General features: G+C 44.3%; 3 protein-coding genes across 5 annotated transcripts in view; 1 reads left to right on the top strand and 2 right to left on the bottom strand.

Annotated features, from left to right (window-relative positions):
- LOC108046801 overlaps positions 1-4,578 on the top strand; it is a 39,855-nt gene extending 35,277 nt beyond the window's left edge. The window contains exons 28-29 of the mRNA XM_017126696.2: positions 2,373-2,641; positions 3,399-4,578. Of these exons, the coding sequence (XP_016982185.2) occupies positions 2,373-2,641; positions 3,399-3,815 (686 nt within the window). The 3' untranslated portion in view covers positions 3,816-4,578. The remainder of the gene's footprint in view (positions 1-2,372; positions 2,642-3,398) is intronic.
- A 4,263-nt stretch (positions 4,579-8,841) lies between these two features.
- On the bottom strand, positions 8,842-16,938 carry LOC108046820 (allatostatin-A receptor). Of its 2 annotated transcripts, none has more exons than XM_017126732.2 (4): positions 15,632-16,938; positions 12,950-13,228; positions 12,271-12,429; positions 8,842-9,374 (listed from the first exon to the last, which is right to left on the bottom strand). In XM_017126732.2, the coding sequence occupies exons 1-4, from the start codon at positions 16,184-16,186 to the stop codon at positions 9,279-9,281; spliced, it is 1,089 nt and encodes a 362-aa protein (XP_016982221.1). In that variant the 5' UTR covers positions 16,187-16,938; the 3' UTR covers positions 8,842-9,278. The 2 variants fall into 2 exon arrangements, with proteins under 2 accessions (XP_016982221.1, XP_016982222.1); XM_017126733.2 differs by lacking the exon at positions 8,842-9,374 and adding an exon at positions 10,391-10,512.
- Positions 16,939-20,432: 3,494 nt separating this feature from the next.
- LOC108046776 (putative polypeptide N-acetylgalactosaminyltransferase 13) lies at positions 20,433-24,104 on the bottom strand. 2 transcript variants are annotated; one of them, XM_017126653.2, is made up of 7 exons: positions 23,864-24,104; positions 23,643-23,800; positions 23,139-23,314; positions 22,610-23,073; positions 22,297-22,469; positions 21,985-22,164; positions 20,433-21,649 (listed from the first exon to the last, which is right to left on the bottom strand). In XM_017126653.2, exons 1-7 carry the CDS (start codon positions 23,993-23,995, stop codon positions 21,253-21,255), a joined length of 1,680 nt encoding a protein of 559 aa, XP_016982142.1. In that variant the 5' UTR covers positions 23,996-24,104; the 3' UTR covers positions 20,433-21,252. The 2 variants fall into 2 exon arrangements, with proteins under 2 accessions (XP_016982142.1, XP_016982143.1); XM_017126654.2 differs by having other exon boundaries at positions 23,643-23,797.
- Positions 24,105-25,668: the final 1,564 nt, after the last annotated feature.

The raw sequence follows: 25,668 nt of genomic DNA, 5'->3' as shown, positions 1-25,668 counted from the left end.
GGTTTTCGGGGCAAAAGTTCAGTCCAGTGCGCTTAAACAGGATAATTTGCATAAGATATTCGTAAACTCAATGCTTATCAACAACTTAAATTCGTGGGCGACCTAAAACAACATTTATGGTGTTTAAAAGTGGGGAAAGTTGTTAAAGTTTGTAGTTCTTTAACAAGAAAAGCCAAGATTCCTAGAAAAAACACAGATTAGAATGCATCTTCATTAGAATGAGTCTTCATTCTGGTTTAGTTCATTAGGTGTTCCCCTTGTTTAAAGGTTCATACATGGGTGACTATGGAAATCGCCCTGATACGGGTCAATCGTAATCCGCTCAGCCTCGTTTCATTTAACATCCTAAGCCAATCGATTCTCCAATCGAACTCCACAGCGTCCTCTTCTCATTCTCTAACCAGAAAAAATAACAACCGTCAACCATTTTAAAGGCAAGCAAAAAAATAGAACATTTGCCTTTTGCTTTTCTCCTTTTTGCTCTGGATATGCTCCCAGCTGATTCAGCCCATTCAACCTGCTGTGCGTGGAAACTTAGCACAGCTTTCGACTGGGCCACTTCTGGCCAGAAATTATGCAAGTCGCTCCACAAATATGTCGAAGAATGCCCGCGGCTGGTTGCATGTGTAGGTGAAATTGGGAGTGGAGCGTTGCGTATTTGCCTTGCACTTTGTCAGTGCGCAGGATTGCCGACTGCTGAGTCCCTTTTGCCATGGCCACAGCACGCAAATCCTTTGAGAAACGTCAATGTTTGTGTAGCAGGCCATTCGCGATGCTTACTTCTGCCACTAAATGGCGGCGACTGCCTTGATTTTGGGCCCTGCCAACACACAAATCTCGAATATGGCAACCAGGCAGGATCCTGGCTTGGGACCCACCGAACCACCGAACGAACGAGTGAACGCATCCTAGCGGAAGTTGGCCATTTCTGGGCACGCTTTTTTGCTCTTTTTCCGCCTGCCCGCTTTTTTCAAAGCGTTGTGTGGACTCCCCGCGAAAATAAACAAAAGACCGCGTCGCCGAAGACAATACAGGTTGCGCTGCTAACAAAAAATGTGGAGAGCGAAAGCTTAAAAAAAAGGAGCTGAACAGCAAAACAGGGAAAGTCGCAAAAAGCGTATATATATTCGCCCCCAAAGTTGCAAAACGCAATAATAAATATTTGCGGCAATATTGGTCACCCAGTTGTTGGAAAATGCTCGCAAGGCAAAGGATGGCGAATCCTTTACAAGGACACCCTTTAATATGTGGGATTAGTAGTGGCTGGTTCTGTTATGTTTTGTTGCTTACAAAAAATATTTCAAATAGGAAAAGCAAACAAATAACAAGCAAGAAACTGAATAAACATCTGCAATTAAAACATATTCCAGACAATTGATAATGGTTTACAAAACATTCGACTGGGTATAAATTATTCGTATTATCGACCGTTTCTATTATGGGATGGCCTTTGTTTGCTACTGCTCTTACTGTTGTTTTTATAGTAAATACATATTTTTTTCGCCGCACGTTCTTGCCTAAACGAATTTTAGAGTTTGTTGGGTTTTTCGTATTTTTTTCCTGCATTGCCGACGGCTTTCGTGGCGCGCATAATTGTGGCCAGGCGTCAGGCCCTCCCCCACGGTCACTTGGCCATGCTTCATCCCCGTCCAAAGCCAGTAACAACAATGCCAAAATTGGCAACAGCCAGCCAAACAAGCTGCCCGCAGGCCAACAGCCACGACCAACAATGTTAAGCTGCAAAACAAAGGCCAAAGCCAAAGTTGGCGCGGCCAGAAGGCGGCCGAGTTGGGTTAAGGGGTGGCCAAGGTGGCCAGGTGGATTCAGATCCGGATCCGGATCCTCCCCCGCCCTCCCGCATTGTAAATAATTCGATGCCGCTAAACCACACTAAGCAGCACACACAGGCTGTGTGTGGCTTTCAGCGGTCTCTTGCCGCCATCATTTTTCACCTGGCTAAAGGAACGCACATTTATTTGGTGACCTTCCCCGGTTGCGGGCTTAATCGAACAACTTAATCTATGGCCGTGTGGCCAGCCTTTTGCTCAGCTTCTGGTCCTGGTTTTTTGTTTAGTTTTCAATTTGATGGTCATGGGAGAAAGTTTGCCAAAGAGCGTTTGGCTTCAAAAAATCCATAAAATTTAAATGCAAATTTATGTACGTGTGTGTGCCGGGGGAATCAACGGAAAGGGGAGCAACTAAAAGTGACAGCACTGGCGTGTGAAGGACCCCAAGTATGTGAATAATGGCCATCGGCATGTGCCTTGAAGGCTGCTTTGTTAATTAGAAAGTTTCACTTTCTGCCCTTCCGCAATTCGTTGTGGGTGACTTACACATTTCTCTGTTCTGTTCTGTTTTCTACTCCGGTTCAGGTTCTGCTGCCCAGTTGGAGAACACGGAGCTGTCGAACGGAATTGTTCAGGACGATCCGGAGATAATCGCCCAGCAAAACGATAAAGTCGATATACTTTTGCATTGTATTAAATCATCGAGTCGAGATGCCGCCTGGATTTATGGACAAGTGCTGTGCCAAATTATTCGTGATTTAGTGCCACCGAATGAAATATTGACGAAGGTCATAAAGGAGTTTCTGGCCATAAATCAACCGCACGGCGATGTTATTGCCATGATTGTGTATCAGGTGAGTGGTGGCCAAAGATCTAGCAAAGGTAAAGACGCTGGCCATTCGTGCGTGGCTGCTGCGAGCACACATACATGTGGGTTCATTTTACGAGTCCAGATCCGGGACCTCTTGTCCCCCCCTTTTCCCCATCCCCCCTGCCTGTGGCCTGGAGACCGGAACGGAATGGGGCCAATGCAGCGCTAATGTTCGCCTCTGCCACAAGTCGAAAGGGTAAAATACTCGCCGCCGGCTTACAGTTTCCAGCTGCCAACTACCCACTGCCCACTCTGCACCCATATGTGAGTGCGTGTGCGTCTGCGGAATTTTTGGCAGCTTGAAAATTAATGGAATTCATGGCTACAGCTTGGCCCCTGTCCAGCAGGTCCAGCTGGTCCCGCCGGCAGGTGCGACTACGAGTGCGAGTATGTGGGTCAATGCGAACAGGCTAGCACTGTGGTGCCATAAAATTTTTTCATTAGGTTCAAGGTTAGCCAGTGGGTGCGTGCATGGAAATTAATAAAGGGCAGGGATCCCAAGGATCTGGGGATCCCGGAGCGGCACAATTTGCACTGTCATTTGCAGGGCCGGATTCCCAGGCTGCGGAATTTCATTAGCCAACTTTCTGCCACAAAGTATGCTGTGCTGCAGACTTTTGTGGCCCCTCGAGAATGGCACCTTTTGAGCAGCACAATAAAATTAAATTTCCGTATTGTCGGCTTGGCTTTTATTTAAGCATTTCGTTGCCAGCTCTTAACCCGCTCTTCTCTTCTCGCAGGTCTTTCGCTCCGCCATCGACTCGTCCTACCTGCAGATGCTCCAGGACTGGCTGATCTGCACCCTGCCAACGTTCCTCGCCCAGCCGGAGCAGCAGGGTGTCTGGGGTCTCAGCGTCATCTTTTTATCCGCCTCCATAAATCTGCATTTGATTAAACTATTTCCGCTGGTGCTTGGCATCGGAGCAGCCAACTCTGGGATGGCGACGGCAGCGGCAACGGCAACGGCATCGGCAACAACTGAGGCAGCAGCTCCGGCGACGTCCCGAAAATTGGGTCAACACGAAATTGCATTGTTCGTGACAGCTGCACAAGATTTCCATGCGAAATTGAGTGGCGAGCAGCGGCAGCGTTTCCGCGAGGCCTTCAGCAGCTTCGAGCGGAGTCAGGTCTACGGCCGGATGCTGCAGCGCCTGTGATGCTCAGATGCTCAGTTGCTGGATGCTGATGCGAGTGGCGATAGCGTATAATCATGGGTGAGCTCCTCGGGTCCGACTATTTATCTTGCGTTTAATTCCAATCGCGGGAGCGGGCGTGGTCGCGGCTAAGCAAAATGCAATGGACTCCGATTTGGCAACAGCAACGGCAGCGGCTAAACTTGCTCCAAAGACAAGCGCAAGCGTGAATAACTAATTGCCCCGAGCTGCGGATAAAGTTTAAGCGGATGTCCCTTTTCTTGGCGCTCGCACTTCTCCTTCAACTTGGAGGCCCCTGCGCACGACAAAGTTTTTTAATAGTTGGCGAATACAAAATTAATTTATGCTTTACATTATGTGTAACTAATATTTAAATTATTGCAAACGAATGTTCGCCGATCCACCTCCGCGCCTCCCCGCACTTCTTAATCTGGTCGAAAGTTTAACGAGGCCACCAGCGAGCGACCCACAATTAATTCCTGCGGCTTTCGACAAGGACCCAGGACACGGAAATTATGTTCTTGTCAGTTTTGGGTAAAGTTTATCATTTATTTATTATGACGCTGCTTGCCGGGGCAAGAAACAACCTGGACAGAGGACGCTAGTGGGCATTAGTATGCGCCTTAACCAATTGCTGGCTAATTCCTAATCAAAATTACTTAAAAATTCCATTATGCAAACACCGCCCTCTCCCTTTGTGTACTCCAATTGTAATCAAAATAATAACCATGTTGTTTAATGAAATAAAATCACAAGCTAAAACGAGTTTGAAGGTGTGTCGCCGATTTGGGGGGATTGGAAATGGTATGGTTGATTTCAAAAATGCATAAAAGCTGAGCCAAGCACTTTGCCAACTAACCGAGAAATTCGTTTTTTGGATTACTGAACTATATGCAAATCGGTTCGAACTTTTGCGCTTTTACCTGCTGGCACATGTAACGTGGCTCCTGAACGTTTTCTTCGTTTTACCGTCTTAACAACAAAGCGCATTAAAGTTGACAAAATGTTTCTTCCCCAAACTATCGCCGAAGTGCTGGACTGAAAAAAAAAGTTTAACTAACCGGCTTTTACTTGAATAGCGGATGCCCTGGAAAGTAGGCAAGTAATGTTTGATTTTGGCAAACTTTACTTTTAACTATTCAGGCAAAAATACCTACCTTACATTACACAAGTTAAATTAGCCATATCTGCGATTACAGATTCTTATTTTTGCAACAGATTTTCCGTTTTATGTTGATTTATCTTATCTTATCGACTCATAAGACAAAATATATTTATTGTTCCAGGATCAAAGCAATCTCTTAGACATTATACCCTCTACAGGGTATTGAAATCCGCTCAGTGCGTTACCGTTAGCCGCCTGCGTGAGTTTGTGCACCGAAATTGACAGATAAACTTTTGTTTCGAGTGTGTGTGTGTGGGTGTGCGTGCGACAAGGACGGAAGATGGCTTTTGTGTGCATGGAAAGCTTGCCGGAAATTTGCCAGTTCAACGCGAAACGACAAAAAGCCGGTAAAAAAAGGGAAGTTGCAGCACACACCGAAATGAACTGCAAAGCTGTTCAAAGTTGTATTTCTGTTTTGGCGCGACCGCATTATGCAATCGAGGTGAGGTGGGTGTGTCGATTTCGTCCACTCTCCTTTTATATTTCCCCCCGCCTCCCCGCTCTGACTCAGTATCAAGACAATGCGCCCATTGTCGCCATTATGCCGCATGCCAAGAGGCAATTTGGCCAATGCCTGGGCCATAAACTGCAACATTTGGGCTATCAGCATTTGGTTACGCTTCATTTGGCCAGGAAACCCAACCCCCACTTATAGCCACCACCCCCTGAGATTAGCAGCGTGTGACTGACCGAAAAGCAGGTGAGCAGGTTGCGTATCCGACCCGTTGCCAGACGTGGTGCCATGACCTACGCTCCGGTGTCGAGTGACTCGAATGCCCAAGAGCAGACTGCGAGGGCGGTGTGCCAATTCGCTTCGTTTCCCATTTGCTCTCTCTCTGGCACTGTTAACTGGGAACTCACCACTATTCGGAGTCGCTCTCTTTGCCTGCGCTCTCTTAAATCCGTTGAGCCGCTCTCTCGTCCTCAGAGGACATTATCGAGACTAGGTCAGTAGTGTAACAGTCCCGATTCCATTACGTTTCACAGACGCCCACGTAACGATAAGTGTTTGGTATGCAGCCAACACGCCAGGATATGCCGCAATTTCTTAATACTCCGATGGCTTTAAGCGGGAAAGGACGAAGGACGCAGGAGAGGGGCGAGCGGCTGGCGGCGACAACTGTTACACTCACAGTTATGATTATTGTTATTATGATAATGTCAGCAGCATAAGCAGTCGTTGTTGTTGTTCTACTCGGCTTTGGCGTTATTGTTTGGCTATTTGCTCGGTGGAGAAATGGCTTATCCTTTAGGCGAGCGAGAAAGCCAGGGAAACACTGAAAACAAATTAACAAAAGGAGAAGCAATAAAAAAGCATAAGAAACCAATAAATATAATAACTCCCGAATAAAAAAATTGAACTTGACAAAGAGAAAATTAAAGGAAAAAATTCATGCAGTTATTCTTATTATTTTTTAGAAGTTTATAAGAAATTATTTTCATGGATTGGACATATTTTTAAATGAAAATATAAAGATTTTTCAAGTTAAGAACAATTAAAAAATATTTAAAGTTCTTTTCATACTTTCTGAAATATGTTATGACTTCAGATTAGTACTAGCTCTAATAGAAAAGTTTATTTTTTAAATACAAAACCATTTTTAAACATTATTTTCTGAGTGCAAGAACAGAAGGGGAAAGAAAAGTGTGGCCATCGAAGCGTGTGCGTTTATGGCGCCAATACATAGTTGCCCGGCTTTATTTCGCTGACTTCCAGGAGCCTGCTCCCGGGCCCGAATCGATCCATTGATTTTCCCGCCTCATTTGCAAAGCCACTTGGATGCCGGTCGCCATCTGGGCCCGCACTCCTTGTAGCTCATTTGAAATTTTGATTACATTGGCAACGCGCCGAAGAGGAACCTGTCAGCGACTGATACGCATTAATTACGTTACCTGGTGTAAAAAGCAACGCCTCAACGCTAGACGGGCCGCTTATTAAAATTGAATAAATTATGCAAAAGTGCCGGTGGCCTGGCAGCGCGGAAACCCGAGTCAATACTCGTACGCCCATACATATATACGCCCGGATCCGGAAGATGGACACCGCATAATTAATTCCGGTCAGTTGCCAGCGGAGAGCGAAATGCAATCAGCATCTTGAGCCTGCTGCCAAAGTCGGGAACTCGGTGACAGGACCACCAAGTGGAGTGGTACCCATGGACTTTTGTGTTGTCAGCAAGTGACGTACGCAGAAACCTTCATTTCTTAAAAATGTTTATAGCAAATCGAAATTTGTAAGCGCTTTTCCCGGCTTTACCTTTTTTTCCCTCCTTATTCATTATGATTCATGATTTGCTGCTGTTGTGGGCTTAGAATTGCAGGTTTTTGGACACTTATGTGAAAAGCCATTTTTCGAAAATTTGGAAATACCAAACATAGCTGAGAACACAGTTTTTTAGAGAATTAAACCACAATCATTTAGATGTATGCCATTTTGAAATCGGAAGTCTGTAAGAAAAGTTATGGGCTGAGAAGTGCAGGTTTTAGGTCATTTTTCTGCAAAGCCATTTTTCGCAAATTTGGAAAGGGGTAACACTGTCAAAATGACGAAAAATCGACCCCCAAATACAAACCAAACTGAGAACACAGTTTTTTAGAGGATTAAACCACAATCATTTCGAGATATGCCACTTTGAAATCGGATGTCTGTATGAAAAGTTATGGGCTGAGAAGTGCAGTTTTTAGGTCATTTTTCTGCAAAGCCATTTTTCGAAAATTTGGAAAGGGGTAACACTGTCAAAATGACGAAAAATCGACCCCAAAATACAAACCAAACTGAGAACACAGTTTTTTAGAGAATTAAACCACAATCATTTAGATGTATGCCATTTTGAAATCGGATGTCTGTAAGAAAAATTATGGGCTGAGAAGTGCAGGTTTTAGGTCATTTTTCTGCAAAGTCATTTTTCGAAATGACGAAAAATCGACCCCCAAATACAAACCAAACTGAGAACACAGTTTTTTAGAGGATTAAACCACAATCATTTCGAGATATGCCACTTTGAAATCGGATGTCTGTAAGAAAAGTTATGGGCTGAGAAGTGCAGGTTTTAGGTCATTTTTCTGCAAAGCCATTTTTCGAAAATTTGGAAAGGGGTAACACTGTCAAAATGACGAAAAATCGGCCCCAAAATACAAACATAGGTGAGAACACAGTTTTTTAGAGAATTAAACCACAATCATTTAGATGTATGCTATTTTGAAATCGGATGTCTGTAAGAAAAGTTATGGGCTTAGAAGTGCAGGTTTTAGGTCACCTTTTCGACACCACACCATTTTTCGAAGATTTATGGCGAAAAATCGACCAAAATGAAATTTTTAAGCTGTGAATGCTATCTATTAAATTTTTTTTTAACGAATTTAACGAGGTATGATTTTCCAACATCAGACGATTACTTCCCAGTGTTCTTATAAAAAAAAAGATTTATTTTTGCTATTTTTCCATGATTAGAAGTCAGTTTATTAAGTGGTTGACAGGAGAAACCCTTTTGTTTCTGGGTGTTTCGCTGAGACTAGTGCCTTAGAATAAATTAATGCCTGAGTGGTCAAATGAATGCGGTTCCGAGTGATTGCACAAATGCAACTGGCAAATAACGCCGATATAGATGGCAGCGCGGATATTCGACAAGTATTTCAATTTCATGTTTCACGCGCCACTAAATGCCAATTTAAGTGCCGGCAGCCGAATGCGAATTCGCATACATATATGCGTCTGGCAATTGTTCGGGCAATGCCCCATGAGCCGCAGGCTGACAACTGAATGTTTTGTTAACTCATTTCAGTACAAATCAAATACGCATAATGCCGTGTTTGTTAATTCTTTAATGGTTAACACAAATAACAAACTGCGGTAACATAGTCAACAATATGGCCCTCAGCGAGGGAGTTTGTAATACATTACATTGCGATAAGCATTATCTATATAACAATTATTATAATACCCTTTTACACTGCATTAACATTGAACAAATACGACATTCTTTCGAGGTCAGCGAATGTTTATTATAATACTCTCTAAGTGACATAGAAGCGTTTAATCCTAATATTATAAATAACTAATAGACAATCATTTAATGCTAGGTTATCAATTTTAAAAAATCCATTTTATTTACAAAATACTTATATTTAAAGCTAGACATTCGAAGAGCATCACTTAATTGTAGTGATCGTTTGCAGTCCTTTGGTCTATTGGTCCTCTGGTTCCCTGTTAAGGACATGTGCATCCACGACTGCCCTCGGAGATTCACTCGTAGTGTAGGCCTTCCTCAATTGCCTCTTATCCCGCTTTAGGGATAATTTCCTTAGAGTCCTGTGGTGGAGGTCCTGGCACAGGATGTCTTGCGCGGCGGCGGCAAATCAGATGTGTAGTTCTGATACCGAGACGAGCAGTTAATGGCCTGCAGGAACAGAAGAAGAGGGGTTGAGAAATCAGAGGAAGTGGTGGAAAATTGGAAGAATTTAACGCTAAAAATACATAAAGTGCTGATGGCCCAGTGAATTCACAGTTTGGCCACAATATTTGATTAATGATGTGCTTTGATGCAGAGTCACTTCTGCTGGGCGATGGGAAATGGGGCGAAAGCTATTCCCTTGTCAAGGCCTCTGGCTGCGATTGTTGCCGTCGCTTTGCATTTGAATGATTAGATTTGATTCAATATTCAATTATTAAAGTGGTTTGAGGTGTTGAAATGCCGGCAGACAAGCAGCGAATGGCCCAAACGCCTGCCAACTGACTGAGCTGGGAAATGGGAACTGGGAACTGGGAGCTGGGACCACTGGATCCTGGCCGATTGAGGAGTGGGAGTTTGCATATAAATGATTTATGAATTTGCGCTTTGATTGAACTGCCTGAAATTGTTGATTAGTGCCTCGTCACAGAGGCAACAACAACAGAGCAACTCCATCAGTAGCTCTGGGGAAATGAATTACGGCTTTTCAACCGCCGGCAGTTACGGTCTTTGGCTTCCTAGGTGCGCTGTGCACTCACATTGTCTGTGTTTCTGCTCATTATTCGATTATGGCGAATGGGGAAGCAATAGGGGAAGATTTTAACCACAGATTTCTGCTATATTTATTTAGAGTTTATGCTGCTATAATTTATTTAGTGTTACAAAAAAAGCTTTTTGTGATTTAAAAGGAAGTTTATGTGCTTCAAGAACTTGGAAAAAACATGCATTCATTCAATGGCTTTGTACAGCATTCCACATTTTTAAGGGCATTTTTATTGACTTAAAAAAAACAATATCTAGACTAAAAATTAAATAAGAAACTAAATAAACGACTGAAAATTAATTTAATTATATATACATTAATTAAACAAGAAAACAAACTTAACTGCCAAACTATTTAAAAGTAGAATCTAAATTGCTTTGATATTTTAAAAGCGTATACAAAATATTATTAATAAGAACTTTATTGGAAAAAATAAAACTCAAAATTTACTCCGCCTTACAATTTTGTTTAATAGGTAGTTTTCTCTGAACTCACATCCGGATGCGTCGTTGTCCACATATCAAGCCTCTTGGTTTGCAAACTCTTTAGGTATTTCATAGGATTAGGAAGTGAAAAGGGAAGATAGCAATGGAGAAATGGACACATTCGACAGTTGAATAAATGCTTGACTAATAGAAAGGCCAGTCACACGGCCAATTAATCAGATTGACATATTCCCGACCACGTGGAATCCGGAATATATAAACCAAAAGGCAAACACGTTCCAGCTGCCCAAGGAAATAATAGCAAAAAAAAACAATACAGGAAACGGCACGGCAATTTAATTAACGTAATTAATCTAATTTAATGACTTGACAAACACATCAATTAGCGAAAGACAAACCAAGACAGCAGCCGACCGACCAGGAACACAATTTATATGCAAAGTGCCAAAAGCTTTGCGCAAAACAGGAAGGACTCACGCACCGCAGCGGCAAAACAAATTAAAATATTAAAATTAAGCCACAAAATGATTGAAAGGAAATGTTGTACGGTAAGAGCAAAGCCCTCCGATCGATGAGTACAATGTCCCTGTCTTCGACTCCGGTTGCCCGCTGTTTCTTGAGCCGTTTGTGTCTGTTTGTCCCTAAAGTAATTAAAAGTAAGTAAAGCGAAATCACCCCCGCGGTGGGGGCGGCGAGCGGTGGGCGTGGCTGGCCAGTGATTTGCGTCCCGCAACGCTTTTTTCTGTTTATGCAAATGGCCGCTGACCAAAAGAATTAATGCGTCCCGAAAGTGAGTTGAATTGGAATGAGCCGGCCAGAGCCCAAAAAGCCTGCCTGTCAGCCGTCTGTTTTCACTGCGTGGGCGGAACTTCAACGGATGCCAACGACCGTCAACGAATTCACACGGAATGCTATAAAAAGACAGAGCCAAAAAATAAATCTAAAGCCTGTAATTTCCCATTGTCTCAATGCGTTGCTAATTTGGGCATGTCTTTAAATAGCCCAACCACAAGGAATCATTTGGAATTTAAGGCCCAATCATTGTGCAATTTAATGGAAAATTGTGGAATGCAAGACAACAATGCGTAATTCCTGCCATGCCCCGTAAACTACTTCGATGCACTTCATTAAATGGACAACACAAAAGATTTTTACACACATCCCATAATGGAAAATATTTCTTCCATAACAAGAGTTGCGAAGGGGTTCTTTGTTTAAATGCCCGGCAGCTGCGAATCGTCGGCTATATAAATAGAGAAATCGAGATGGACGGCCGATGATGAGCCAGTTTGATGGGTCTGCCCGCCTGCCTAGGCTGAAATTGTTCTGTAAACTCTATCTATTTATATCGTAAATATAAATTTTGATGCTGATGTGGAGCTGAATTCGGCCCACGCGGCGTATGCGCGTTTTTCGCACTTAACTCATTAAAACGGTCGCCGCTCGAAATTAATGGATTCTTTTTTGCTTTCTTCTGTCCGTTATTATCGTAAATTATTTAATTGCATTTTAGGATTTTGATTTGAAGTGGAAACATTCGCTCATTTAAAATCGAATAAGGAATGAAAATGGAAATGTGGTTGGAGCGGTTTCAAATGTTTATAGATCGGAAAATGAAAGCAAATAAAAGAAATAAGGAAAGGGTATGTTTTTTTCAGTCTATTAATCAATATCAAGCCCCACTTAAAAATTATGACAAATAAAAGTGCCATCAAATAAAATGCAAGCGAAAACAATGCTCTGGAAATATTTCAACCGACATTGCCGCCCGTCGAATCGTCGATATATTGACCGAGCACTCAGATGCCAGCCTTTGGAGGACCCTTCACCCAACCACTCGATGGCACCCACTCACCTTGTAGAAGGCCTTCCGGAAATTCTCGGAGAGAAAGGCGTAGAGCAGCGGATTGATGCAGGAGCTGCTGTAGGCCAGTGTCTGTGCGGTGACCTGAATGACGAGTTTAGTGAGGCTGTTCATCTCGATGACATCCAGTGCCTTGAACAGTAGTATGAGCTGTCCAATTAAAGGGAATACATTAGAGTGTACTCAAGATTGGTTTCTTAACTAACCAAATGTTAAAGGAAAATTTGTTTTTTAAGGAATTAAATTATCTACAAAACTTTTGCATGTTTGTAAAATTTATGAGAAATTATTTTTACTACTTTAAGTGGGCAATTAAAAGCCCGAATTATTTGATACATTCACTAACAGAAATGTCGAATCAGTTAATAATATTTAAATGTCTTTTGGTATTAAGAATAACTATATTTTTATGAAGTACACACAATTTGTTTTTAATTCTGACGAATAATTTAAATAATTAAATTAAAATAAATGAATAATTTAAAATATAGAGAGAAATACTTGTATCCAAAACCTATTTATTAAGGTGAACTTTAATATGGTTTATAAAATATAAAAACATATTTTAAACTTTTATAACAAGTGTTTTATTTTCTGGGGAAAAACATTATTCTCTGAAAATCCAAAATGATCTTTTTTGGCTTAAGATTTAATTAGGTCTTCCACTCACCTGAACGGGCAGCCAGAGTGAGGCGAAGGCGATGACCACGACGATGACCAGGCGGGTGACGCGCTTGCGACCCCGCTGCGACTCCTTGGACATCCGGACACCGGTGCCCTGGCGCCACAGCCGCATGATCATCCGCATGTACAGCCCGCTGATGATCATCAGGGGCAGCATGTAGGAGCTGATGAAGAAGGTCACCTGGTAGGTCCTCGAGCCGAGGAAGTCGTTGTTCGTGAACATGCACATGCCGTAGGTGATGTTCTTCTTGGCATCGTAGTCCACCTGCGGATATCGATGATAGAGGGAGGTATTTTCAGAGAATGGGTGTGGGAATCGAATATTGCGCATACGTCATGTTGCCAGTGACAGTTGCATGGCAGCAAAGCCACGTCAGACGGCCAACAGCCAGACATCGTAAATAAAACTAAACTGTCATACGAATAGTTCGGACGTCGACAACTAACTCGCAATCTCACTTTGTTTCTCTGTCGCTGACATTTGGCTGACAAATTGTTCTGCCGAAGTTTTGGATTTGGAGCAGGGTGGAAGGATTGGGATCGGGGACTGTGGACTGGGGAATTTTGGTTCATGGATTGTTCCATTGGCTAGACGAGACTGGTGTGCTGACGCTTAGGAGGGTCATAAACTGCCTGGCCTATCGTAAAAATATTTGCAGCCTTTGTTTACATTTTGTTTACAATCGCTCGACGAATGCGTGTGGAAAATCGTATTTAAAAAATCTTGCCGTTAATGCCAGAAAATGCTTACAAAAATGTTTGTTTATTACCCGCCCTTGTTGCTGTTGTTATTACACTGAACGAGAGATTTTGGCCCACAAATTGAGTTCAAATCTGGGCAGCGTCAAGTGGCCAAGGCCACCGCGGTAGAGAAATCATGGCCAGACCCTCCGCTGATTTATGGGTTAATTTCGTTGGCTTGTTCTCCACCAAACCCAAAGACTTAATAGACTTGACAAGCCATTAATGCCTTTTCCTCGTTCGAGAGAAAGCAGCCAACAGCTGTCAATCAATGCCATGACCTGGAGATCGCATATCTAGTTACGCAGTCAGACATATGCGCCTTTATGATTATTACTTATCGATTTCTAATAAAAAGATAATGGCGCGCGCTCCACAGAGTGGCAATCGCGCCCTCATTACTTGCATGCACAAGTATGTAGTACGCATGTGTGTTAGCCAGGCAATGTAATATGGAAATAATTAATGGCAAACTGTTAATTAACATGTTGATCAAACATGACTTAATTATGCCTTTTTATCGCCTGTTCCTTTGTATTTGCACACGACGGGCAGATAACAAAGCAAAGCACACATATGAGCATTCAATTTGGCCTGTATTTTTCCAGCTTAATCCTTAGACAAAGCAAAGCAAACACATAAGCAAACAATAATGCGACCCATTGGAGCTCTCCCCAACCCTCAACGTAAACAAAGCAAACAGCAACGAGCGAGAAAAAAATAACGAAGCGTGAAATGCCATTTAATAAAATATTAGGTTGCAATAACAACACCAGAGCAGCAGTGGGCCATCTCATAGATAAAATAGCTCATCGTCCGGGTGACGATGGGATTCGCTTAATTAACCGCGACTCTTTCGCTTTTGGCAAGCAAAAGAGAGAGAGCTCGACCGCACAAATAAAAAGTTGGTCGTGTGTGATGTGGGATTCGCTTTATTGGCAGTGGGAAATCAGTGGGGAAAAGCCCCTCGGCTATTTGGTGACGTCAACAGGAAAATAACCCTATGCCTGGCCATGATTAGGTGTAGCAAATGCCCGTGATTGTGAAATGTAACAGGCGATGTAACAATAAACAGCAAAAAAATATTTTCAAGGTGAAATTAAGTACAATAATTACACTGTGCTACAAATCACCTATTCAATATAATGAACTTAAAATACAAAGAACAATTGGCACACTCTATCATAACTGTTAATTTTTGATATCGCCCGCTGATTCTGGGAAAACAATCTAGATCACCGGCGATTATTCCGCAATTAAATTGTTTCTCGCACTTTGCGCATCGATCATAAAAGCCGAAAGGCCAGAAGGAACGCTTCAAGGTCGCCACCCGCAAAGACATTTATCATACGCAGTGTGCGCCCGAAGTTCGGAAGTGCAAAGTTTCCATAATGACCACTTGTTACGACTTACGACTGGCCGTGATTTACGTGCTTTCAGATCAACAGTTGAAATTGAATTTGAAATTGTGCAAGTGGGTGGATACCGCCAGTTGGCAAGTGTTTCTCGCTGGCTATCTGCTCTATAATTAAAAATTTATGAATTCAAAATAGCAAATTAGTAACAAAAACAAATTGGGCGCCGCGCATCTAGCAAAATTTTTAATATAAACACAAAACAGAAAACAAGATAAAAAGGGGAATCTTTAATAGAAGCGGGCATATAGTAAAAGCAAATGATTTGTATCAGGATCAGTAGAAAAGAAGGGGAAGGCAGAGGTCTTCACCTTCTGGATTACGATCTCCGAGAAGGCGAACTATAGAAGAATCTGTAGAAGAGGCAGCATTGACGTGCAGCGAGAGGAATCTAACGAGGTGACGATGATGGAAAGCAATAAATTTGCCTGGTCCGTGTTCTTCACAGCAGATTTAGGCACAGCAGGGAACCAAACTGCTCCTCCTCCTTTTCCCCTCCCACGACCACTTACCACCACATCGTGGGTGAAGGCTACTGGCATCGAAACGACCAGCACCACGATCCACAGAGTCACGATGGCAATCAGGGTAATGTTCTCCGTTCGCAGCATCCGCGATCGAATGGGATGGACCACGGCCAGGAAGCGATCGATGGACATCAGCACCAGGGTGTAGATCGAGGCGAAGGCCGTCACCACGATCAGGTACTGGACACTGCGGCACCAAAACCGTCCAAAAGGCCAGTAGTAGACCATGTAGTCGGTGGCCGTGAACGGAATGCAGAGGATCACGAACATCAGATCTGCGGCGGCCAGGTTCACGATCATCAGGTTGGTCGTGGATCGCATGTTCTTGTTGAAGACCACCACCAGGATGACCAGCAGGTTGCCGAAAAAGCCCGTGATGGCGATGGCCCCAAAGAAGAATCCCACAATCCAGGGCAGAGTGCCGTTGATGGCCAGCCATTCCTCGTCGGTGAAGAAGGAGGTGAGATTCTCATCGTTTCTGCTGGCATTTATAGATATGTTGCCCAGCATTTCAGCTGGTGACACTGTAATGTTATCCATGTTTCTTTTTAAACTTTGATCACTTAGCCACCGGTAATTTCACTTGATTGTCACGGCACATTTTCAATTTCGGCCTCTTTTCTGTTCACAGTTCATCGAACTTAAATAACAAATTTCCAATTAGGAGATTTCCGCAAAGCAGCCGCCACAAAAATTCAATTATCATGCGCAATACTGCGACCGTGGAGCCCTCAAAACCGTAATGCACCCGCTGGGGAACCGGGGTCCGGTCCGGTCCGGAATTGTTCACTCGTTGCGGGTGGCAAAAGCAATTTGGTCCTCGCCCGATAACGGTAATTGTGGCCCAGGTAAGACAACAATAAAAGGACAGCAGGGCACACAAGAAAGGACAAAGGACGAGGACGAGTTCAAAGGGGGGCACGTGAAAATCGGCGCCGACGCAACCAAACTGGGCCGTGTCACACCCTGACGTCGAGGACACCGGAATATATCTGGGTACGGCCCCAATATCCTCGAGGACCACGTCGCTGCACCTACACCATAAATTCAATATGATGTCTTTCTCTTCGCTCCGTTCGCTTTTCGCTTCTGTTTACGTTCCTATTCGCTTTTTTATTGACAAACGAACGGCATAAAATTTGGGGTTCTACCCGCAAAAACAGACGTTTCTAACGATTCAATAATTTTTATTTTCTTCTAGCATTTTCTCCGGCGTTTTCACGTTTTTCTATTTGGGTTTTGTGTTTTTCTGGTTTTTAGCCAATTTGAAAATCCACACTGCACGCGTTCGTTTCCAGCGCCCAACTGATTGCTGGCAGTTGAGCTTGTTCAGGAATACTATACTCTTCGATGCCTCGGCGGCAGCGGCAGCGCCAAACGCCGGCAGCGACGCCAGCCATCCCAGCAAGAATAATGGCAACAATAGCAACAACACCAGCGCCTCCGTCGCCGCCGCCGCCGCCGGTTGTTGTGCGTGAGTGTGGAGCTTCGGGTGGCCGCCGGGGGCAGCTCCTCCTCCGCCACCGCCTTCATTTACTGCCCCTCAATCCTCATCAGCTGGCTGGAATGTTTGCTCTTGTTGCTCCAACTGTTGTTGGCCCCCAATTGAATGGGCAACGCGGCACAGCAATTGTCGGGGCAATCACTACTGCCACTGGGTTGTGGGTCTCGCCCAGCCATTGTCCTGCACAGCGGGATGTCCTGGCTGATGTCGTCAGCTTTGCACAGCTGCACAGCTGGCGTCGCTGCTCTGCCACGTTCCGAGCTTTGCTTAATTTCTCTGATTAACTGCCGGCAGAGAAAATAACAAACAAAAGGCAGCCAGCACGCGCCCCTTTTTCTCAGGGGGGCGTAGATCAGATTCACTGGGTTAGCACCTTGTCACAACGTTATGTAACCGCAGATGCGAGATTTAGCTTTCCAAGACCAAAAGGCCTCATCTCGCCTCGCCTCATTTACATGCTTTTTATTGCCGCTGCCAACGCAATACTCACCTGTCACTTGCAGACGCCGACGTCGACTGAGCAGCCAGCTTCTGCGTCAGCGGCAGCAACCGACCCCTCCTCTCTCCACCAAACCTCCCATCAAATCTGCGGCGGGCTGTCGCTCGGCATTTCCCGCTGATGTGGGGCCATGGTTCACTGCACCCCTGACGAGGACGTCGCCAACCTGATGAGATTAAATACGAATTAAGCGCCGTGAGCAACAACAAAAGCGGCTAAAAAAATAAACCAAGAAATCGCCAACGACAATAGCCAAGGCAAACAGCAAACAGCAAAAGGCACACTGGCCAGGTGGAATTATGTTTATTTAATGTGCAGTACTGCGGATTTAATGAAGTCTTTAATTCTTAATGCCGGTTCATTGCCCATTTAAATGGCCAACAAAGGCGGTAAGTTGCTCGAATTTTGACCGAAAAGCGGAGACGCCATCTTGCCCATTTGCACATCATTGCATCATTGCGGGTGGCTAACTAAATTGACCGGAAGTGCCAAGGAAAGTAAATTGGATAGGTATCTAAACAATTCAATACTATTTTAAAGTGTAGAATTTGGTTTGATTTACCATTTCTATAATTTATAAACCAATTGTTTTACTTGCATTCCAACTAATAAAAAAAGATACAAATACAATATTTTAATATTTGTAAAAGTTTGATATTTTTGGTTATACTATTTCATGATTTAATTAATTCAGTTCCCTAGGCAATATAGATTAATAATAATAATACTAATATATATTTTAACCAATTTCATTCTATTTTTCAGATTTTTACATGCTGAAAATATGCTAAAATATTTGCTATATTTAAAGTTTACATAATTTAAATCCCCCATTCACCCACATGAATAACCATCACCTTGAACCACAATATCTGCAGCGTTTCAACAAAAATTGAAAGCATTATTCCAGGCGCACACTTAAATTAGCATCTAAATAAATGACTGCCAGACATGAGAGTTCGGGACGAGACCCTTCACAACCACACGCCCTCGAAAATACCACTCGGTCTCGCCCTGCACTTTCCCTTTCCCACTGCACAAGCAACAATTTTTGTGATGTCAGAAAACTTTCGACGTGATTGAAATGCTTTTTAATTTTTCATCAAAATCATTTCATTGCGTCAAAATTGTTTTGGGTGCTCCTGAGCGGCATGATGAGCACACACCCATTAATGGGGGATTGGAGACTCCCCATCTTGCAGGGACACCGAGCTTAACCTTTTTCGTGTGCTGCGATGGATTGGTTCATTTTTGGCATAATCATGCGATAGGGATCACAAGTCTCTGCCAGGGACACGAACTTTTGGTGTCGTCAAAGAAACTACAGTGGGTGAGACGGAAACCTTACCTGTTTAAATTCGAAAGGACTTGAACCATGGGTTATTGCTCCCCAATCAATCATGGCATTTAATAGCTTCAGCTTAACCAAAAATATACCTCGTTTAATACATTTTTCCGAGTCGGGCTTAAAGATTGCGCCACTGTTCGTGGGCCGCAGTCAACCTGTGACGAAAATGATGGATTATCGCTTTTTGTGAAAACGTTCACATGTTTTTATTTACTTGTATACAACCCGGCCAAAAGCTGGCCCTTTTTTCGGCAGCTGCCAGGGGAATTAATAAATGTAAATCCGCATGAGAGTGCCCAAAAAAGGAGGCAACGGCGATGCTTAAGCCACACAAAAGACCACACTAATCGCTTTTTTCTCTGTTTTTTGGACCGACGGGCCTTGGATTGGAAATGGTGGGGTTTCTGGGGTCGATCACGGTCCGGCGACACAACTTTTACACAGCTTTCGCTATTTAATCATTCAAATTGACTTTTTTCCTGCCTGATGGACGTTAATTTTGAAATCCCTTTTTAAACGCTGCCCACCCGCGGATACTCCGCAACTTCGCTCTACGCTCGCGGCTTATAAGTTTTTAGCCTTCGCCCATTTGGTTTTTTTCCGCGAATTTCCTTTTTGTTTTTCCGCCGGCGCACTTAGAATGCGCTGAGTTTGCATTTGGCTTTCATTTTACCATTTCGCCGACCGCCATTCTTCTAGCGCCTAGTCCCTTTTTAGTTTTTTAATCAAGATGTTTTAAATGCGGCCACGCTAGTGAATGATGGATTCCATTTTGTCTTTTTTCTTTTGGCCCCCAACAAAGTAAACAGAAAGTTGGTTGGTTGGTTCGGCAAAGATTTATGCAGATAATAAAATGAGTTTTGCATGGCTGGCTGATGGTCCCGCTCATAATTAAGGACCGTCCTTGAGCCCTGTTTTCAGTTACCAGTTACCAGTCCGGTTCATTTTACCGCGGATGATAGCTCAGATTTTTCCAAACCATCCAGCCTTTCAAAGGCAATACAAATTTGCCGAATCCATGTCAAGGACTGAAGCATTCTAACCAAATGTCGCTGGACCCCTTAAAGTGGTCGGCCAACTTAGCCAGTTTAGTTACCTGGACTGCAAACTTTATAGAATATTAAATTTTGTAGTGCTTCGCCGTTTTATTACCGGGACACGCTTTATTGTTACTTGCCATTGCATTCCAGGTGCAGGACAATAACTTTCCGGAAACTAGGAGAGCCAAACCCGATGCCAAAGCCACTGCAACTTGTTAGACTTCCCGGCCACCTAAGGCTTTTTGTTTTTATTAACTTCCGTGAAAAATGCGATTTTTACGCGCAGCTGCAGATGGCGAGCCGCACCGGCGGCGACTTCTATTGTGAGGGAAATATTGCAGTCGCGGACCTGTCAGCCCTGTGGACACACTTGTTGCCATTGTTGAGATACAAAATTAACTTTTACGCTTTATTACCGCAAGAATGGTGAAACAAAACAAATCTTAAGTTGCAACTGCACTTCGCAACTCCCCGGAAACACCAGAATCAGCGGCATCCACACCATGAACTTCTGTTTTCTGTTGCCATTGCTGTTGCTGTTTCTGTAGCTGTTTCTGTTTTATTTGGTCTTGTTTCCGGAGTCGCCGCTTTTTGTCGCCGGCATCCGGAGGCCATCAAAATTGCCGGAAGCGCGAGCCGGGCAGTCGGCGGCATTGTCATCAACTCAATTACATTTGCGACTCCTTGCAGCCGAAGGGAAGCGCAGCTTTTGTTCGCTGACTGATGACAGGGCCTCCTAAACAAGCAGCACAATACGCGCGGCGTCGTTGGCTTTTATCCTGGCCACGCCCCCGGCCTCTACCGCCCATTGTGTCCTGTCCCGTGTGACGGATGCGACAGGAAGCGCTGCGAGTCTTGATAGTCCGACTCCGCAACAAAGGCTGCGCACAAAAAAGCAGTCGTGAGCAAGGAGTTGGGCGCAGCGGAGCACCTTTCCGTATATCTATGGCGCCATAATTTACTGCTTCCCCTCAGCCGCCGCCTGTAATCTATGGCCATGCCGCTCCGGCAGCGGAAATGTTTCACAGAGATTAGCACAACATGTCAGGATTTTGATTTACCTGCATGCCAAGGATTTACCCCATATCCCCATTCCACTCCAAAGCGCAGGAGCTAAGAGGCTCAGCTCCATCGAATCAGTTTCGGCATAGATTCGGGTATCGGGTATTGGGTATCTGGTATCTGGTATTTGGTATCGGGTATCATTAGCCAAGTTTATGTTCGGCTCTCCATTTCCAATGCAAATTGAAACGACTGCGATACGGCTTGCGAGCGGCAGGGGCTTAGCTCCAGTCGGTCCTTGAGCGGATTATCCAGGCACAGGTGCGTCTCGGCGTGGAGGAGGTGAGTGCCGCGGCGCAGCCATTGCTGAGCCATCCTCGCGGTCCCATTCCTGCCACACGGCGCCAGCGCTATCCGCCTCCCGATTGCCACTCCCAGGCAGAGCTCCCGCTGGGTGCTCAGTTGTCCACTGCTCCGCAGCATCCTCCACTGGGTTATGTCGCTGAGGTGGCAGCTCACCAGGATCAAGTCTGAGTCCTTGTGTGTGGCATGCAGGCAGCGATCCTCATTCCGCAGGGTTCCCGTGGCAGCCAGCTCGTCAAAGTGCATCCTGTGGAATGATTCGGGGTTCGTTATTTTTAAATTAATCATAACTCAAATAACTAACAACACAGAAAGAAAAACGTTAAGAACTCGATTCAAAATTTTTGAATAAATCAGCTTAAATTAAAATCACAATTTGTAAATGTTTTTAAATCTTTTTAAGTGGATTTATAAATATTTTTCTACGAAACAATCTTAAAGGTAGATGAATTGGTAATTCCCTATACTTTTTTTAGAATAGGCAACCTCTTTTAATATTGATTTATAAAGAAGATTTATGTTATTTTTAAGGAATATATATATAAACAATCTTATAGATAGCGTTTTCCTCTGTGTACTGACCTTAGTTCGGGACTCACATGCCGCAGATACCATTCGAATGGATGGCACTGCCACTCGCCCCTCAACTGCCTCATCTCGTCGTAGGTGTGAGCCAATGGAATTCGCCTGGCCGCCGGCCTGAGTGCGTAGAACATACTTTTATACTCGTCCAGCCAGGACTCGGCTATGATTTTGGAGTTACTACGGCGGGAGGAGGGTCCAATCAGCATGTGATTGGAATGTTTATATTAAACGGACGCCGTGATGAAATAAATTGAAAAATACCAGAGGCGGTGCGGCCATTTCACACCTAATCCCCGACCTCGTACTCACTGCAGATAGGTTTCCTGGGCGGAGCTCAACTGATGGTCGTCGAGGTGCGGGGGAAAGTCGAAGGCATGGCGCCGGCGAAAGATGTGTCCGATTCGACTGCAGGGCACGATCTCAATTTGTCCACCGCAAAGCCACAATTTAATGGCCAGCTCGATGGACTCGCCGCCCCAGATCTGCAAGGGATAAAGGACAATTGGACAACTGGGGCACTGAAGGAATGCGCTTGGAAAAGTGTCCGATTGGCGGTCGGAGTCGAGTGGCCTGACATTAGCAATTAGTGCCCACTTGACACTGGCTAATTGGGTTTTCTCACCTTCAGATAAGCGTTGAAGCCGCCAAGCTTAAGGAACCAGTCGCGTGACATCATCAGGACACCGCCGGCGAAGGCAGGACTTTTGTATGGCATCTCCGGCAGCTCCTGGTTGGCCAGTCGCCTCCTCAGCCAGTGGAAGTGCAGGGACCAGTCGAATCCGCCCTTCAGCATCTCATTGCCCCTCCGGTAACTCAGGGTCTTGGGGTCAATGGGGTCAAGAATGGGACTCACTGCCAGATTGGGGTCCTGCGCCAGTCGCTCCAGCAGGGGCTCCAGCCAGCCCTCGTTCACCTCGCAGTGGCTGTCCAGGAAGAGCACATGGTGTCCGCTGGCCAGCAAGGCGCCCCTGTTGCGCGACCAAATCAGGCCCATCCGCTCCTGGTTCACCAGGAAGATGAGCCCCAGGCGATCCCTCGTCCCCAGAAAGACGTCCATCCACCGCCTTAGGTCATCCAGCAGGGTCACTGTTAATTGGGCGATAAGTGCGATAAGTGAGAGGTAAGAGGGAGGAATGGGTTCAATGGCCTACCATCCTCACTGCCGTCGTCCACGATGATTAGCTCGTGCAGATACTCTTTGGGGGTGCGACTCAGCAGGGAAACAATGGTGCGCAGCAGCATCGAACGCGCCTCGTTGTGGAAACTGATCACCACACTCACGTTGCAACTTGAAGGCGGTGGCAGGTTTCGGGGCCGGGAATCACAGCTGAATCAATAAAAAAGGCAAAAATGCAATAGTACAAATATCTTAAACAAAAATGTTAAGTAGCAAATAGTTATATTTCTATCATTGCAGCTCACAACTTTGGTATAAACAAATTGTTTGCTTGCCAAAAAAATAAGTATTTTTAATTTCCTTTTAAATTAACCATTTTTAAAATTTAGGGTACATACAAGACAAATAGAAACTTAATTATTAGACACACACTTGTCCTGAAACTTGGCAACTGCAAATGCAATTCCATGCCAGAGTAATTAAGTAATTAATAAGTAATTAATAATAAGTTGTTGTATATATTCACCTATTTTCTTACCTGCAATGCCTTGTTGATGGCAGTTTACGTATTACCCCCAAAGTATCACTCAGGTGAAGATTGTATTGGTAATACACCTCCAACCCTTTGCGGCGATGAGAGATAAACTCACTCCAGTCCAGATAGTTCTTCCCACTGTCATTATTTCGATGTAACTGCTGAGAAAAAGATTCGATTAAGATAATTGATATTTGATAAGAATATTTATACATCTCACTCACCCCACTTGCCAGTAAGTCATCATAGCTTTCGTTGCGTAACAGTATCAGAATAAAAACCAACTGAGAGATCACAAATGCAAAGATATAGAAAATGCAGCGGCGTGGCCGACCATATCTTCTACATGCGAACATGGCAACTTCATAGACCAACTAAATTGATTCCGATTTCGTTTCCGCATGGCGTTTTCCAAGTAGTCACAAGACGGGCCAGAAAGCGCGACTAAATCGCTGTGGTTGGGACTTTACGCTCTGCCACTGAATTCAGTATTAAACCATCTGTTCGCCCGCCTTTCAAATTATCACTTTCTACGAAAAGGTGGGTTTCATATTAAATTTCCGTCTTTTCTACTTAGCTGGTTTTGATAGTGTCGTCACATGCGGAATGAGTGATGTTGTATCCAATGCCCCATTCGTGACTCGCCCGCCACCTTATCATCGCATTCTGTCACACTTGTCACTGATAAATGTTCATAAGTTTGGCAAATATTTGTGTGCAGCTCGCAAGGTGTTAATTGCACCAAACGAAACTATCTATTACCCATGAGCTGTCAGTTTCTGTGGGAAACTGAAGGGAAGGGGGTCAGAACAGAAGTGAGCACAAGCATGTTATCGATGTTATTTCATTCATGGCCCTTGGCGCAATTCGCTATCAAACATTCCCCGGTTTTTATCCAGCCAATTGTGATTGAATGTTATTGATATACCAGAAACTATTTCGTAAATTGCTCCACAGCTAAAAAAAAACGTTTATAAATAATTAATAAATCGACTTTTGCCGCTCATTTGTTTACATTATTTTTGCATTATAATTGCATTATTTACCTTGTGTGTGTACAGGCGTGGAAATATTTTGCAATTCATATTTTTGCCCGAGCAATTAATTGAGTGTAATGATTTGCACAATTTTCCACCCACTCATTATATACTGATTTGTTTTATTTGGCCGCCCCCCTCGAGCATAATTCGATTCGGGGAACATAATAATGTGAGGGACTCGCCAATATAGACTATTTCCTATGTCAATCAGTTCATGGCAAATAAATTGACGCTGCCGCCGGGAGATCTGCGCCGGAGTGAATTAAATTGGCTACCAAATGGCCAGCGCTTTCATTGAGTCGAGATTCAGTGGCTCACTCGCATATTGGCATTGCCTTTTTATGGCCTTTTGTTGCTGCCATAAATATTTCAGAGGCCAGCGTCGCGTCGGTTGCCCTGCACATCCACATCTACAGTCCCTGCATAACAAAAAAGGAAAAATGGAGATGGTAGCAACTGCCATACACAAACACCATTGTCCATATTGGTTAGTGTCCGAGTTTGTTGCCGGGAACGGATGCCGCTCCTCGTGTGATGTGATTTTATTTAAAATTGTTAGGCAAAGCGGAAGTAACTCATTCAGTTAGCAACAAAATCAGGCGCCATGCCTGGTCCAAATTGGAGTGTGACTTCCGCATTGCATTAGGGTTATACTTAGTTGTTAGGTCCTTCGTCCTTGGTCCTTGGTCCTTGGTGCTTGTTCCTGAGCTGTGGCTGCTGCCCAGTTGCTGATTGACTTACGTGCCTCTCGTTTTCCTCTTCACTCTCTGGGTTTGTCGTGTTTTTTTGTTCCATAGCTCTACACAGTTTTTACGTGCAGCGGAAATGCATTTTTCCAGTCACGTCTCCACCGACCAGACAAGTGTGCAGACAGACGCCACGGTGCTGGAGCTCCGGATCCTGCAGCCTCGCCAGCTCCAATTCCAGCTGGTGCCAGGTAAGACATACGCCCCCACTGAGTGGCAGCGACGGCCAAGGATTCTTTTGTT

Source organism: Drosophila rhopaloa, unplaced genomic scaffold (assembly GCF_018152115.1).
Source record: "Drosophila rhopaloa isolate 14029-0021.01 unplaced genomic scaffold, ASM1815211v1 contig_167, whole genome shotgun sequence".
Taxonomy (NCBI): domain Eukaryota; kingdom Metazoa; phylum Arthropoda; class Insecta; order Diptera; family Drosophilidae; genus Drosophila; species Drosophila rhopaloa.
The sequence above is the reverse complement of the archived record's forward strand: the minus strand, read 5'-3'. Positions and strand labels throughout refer to the sequence as shown.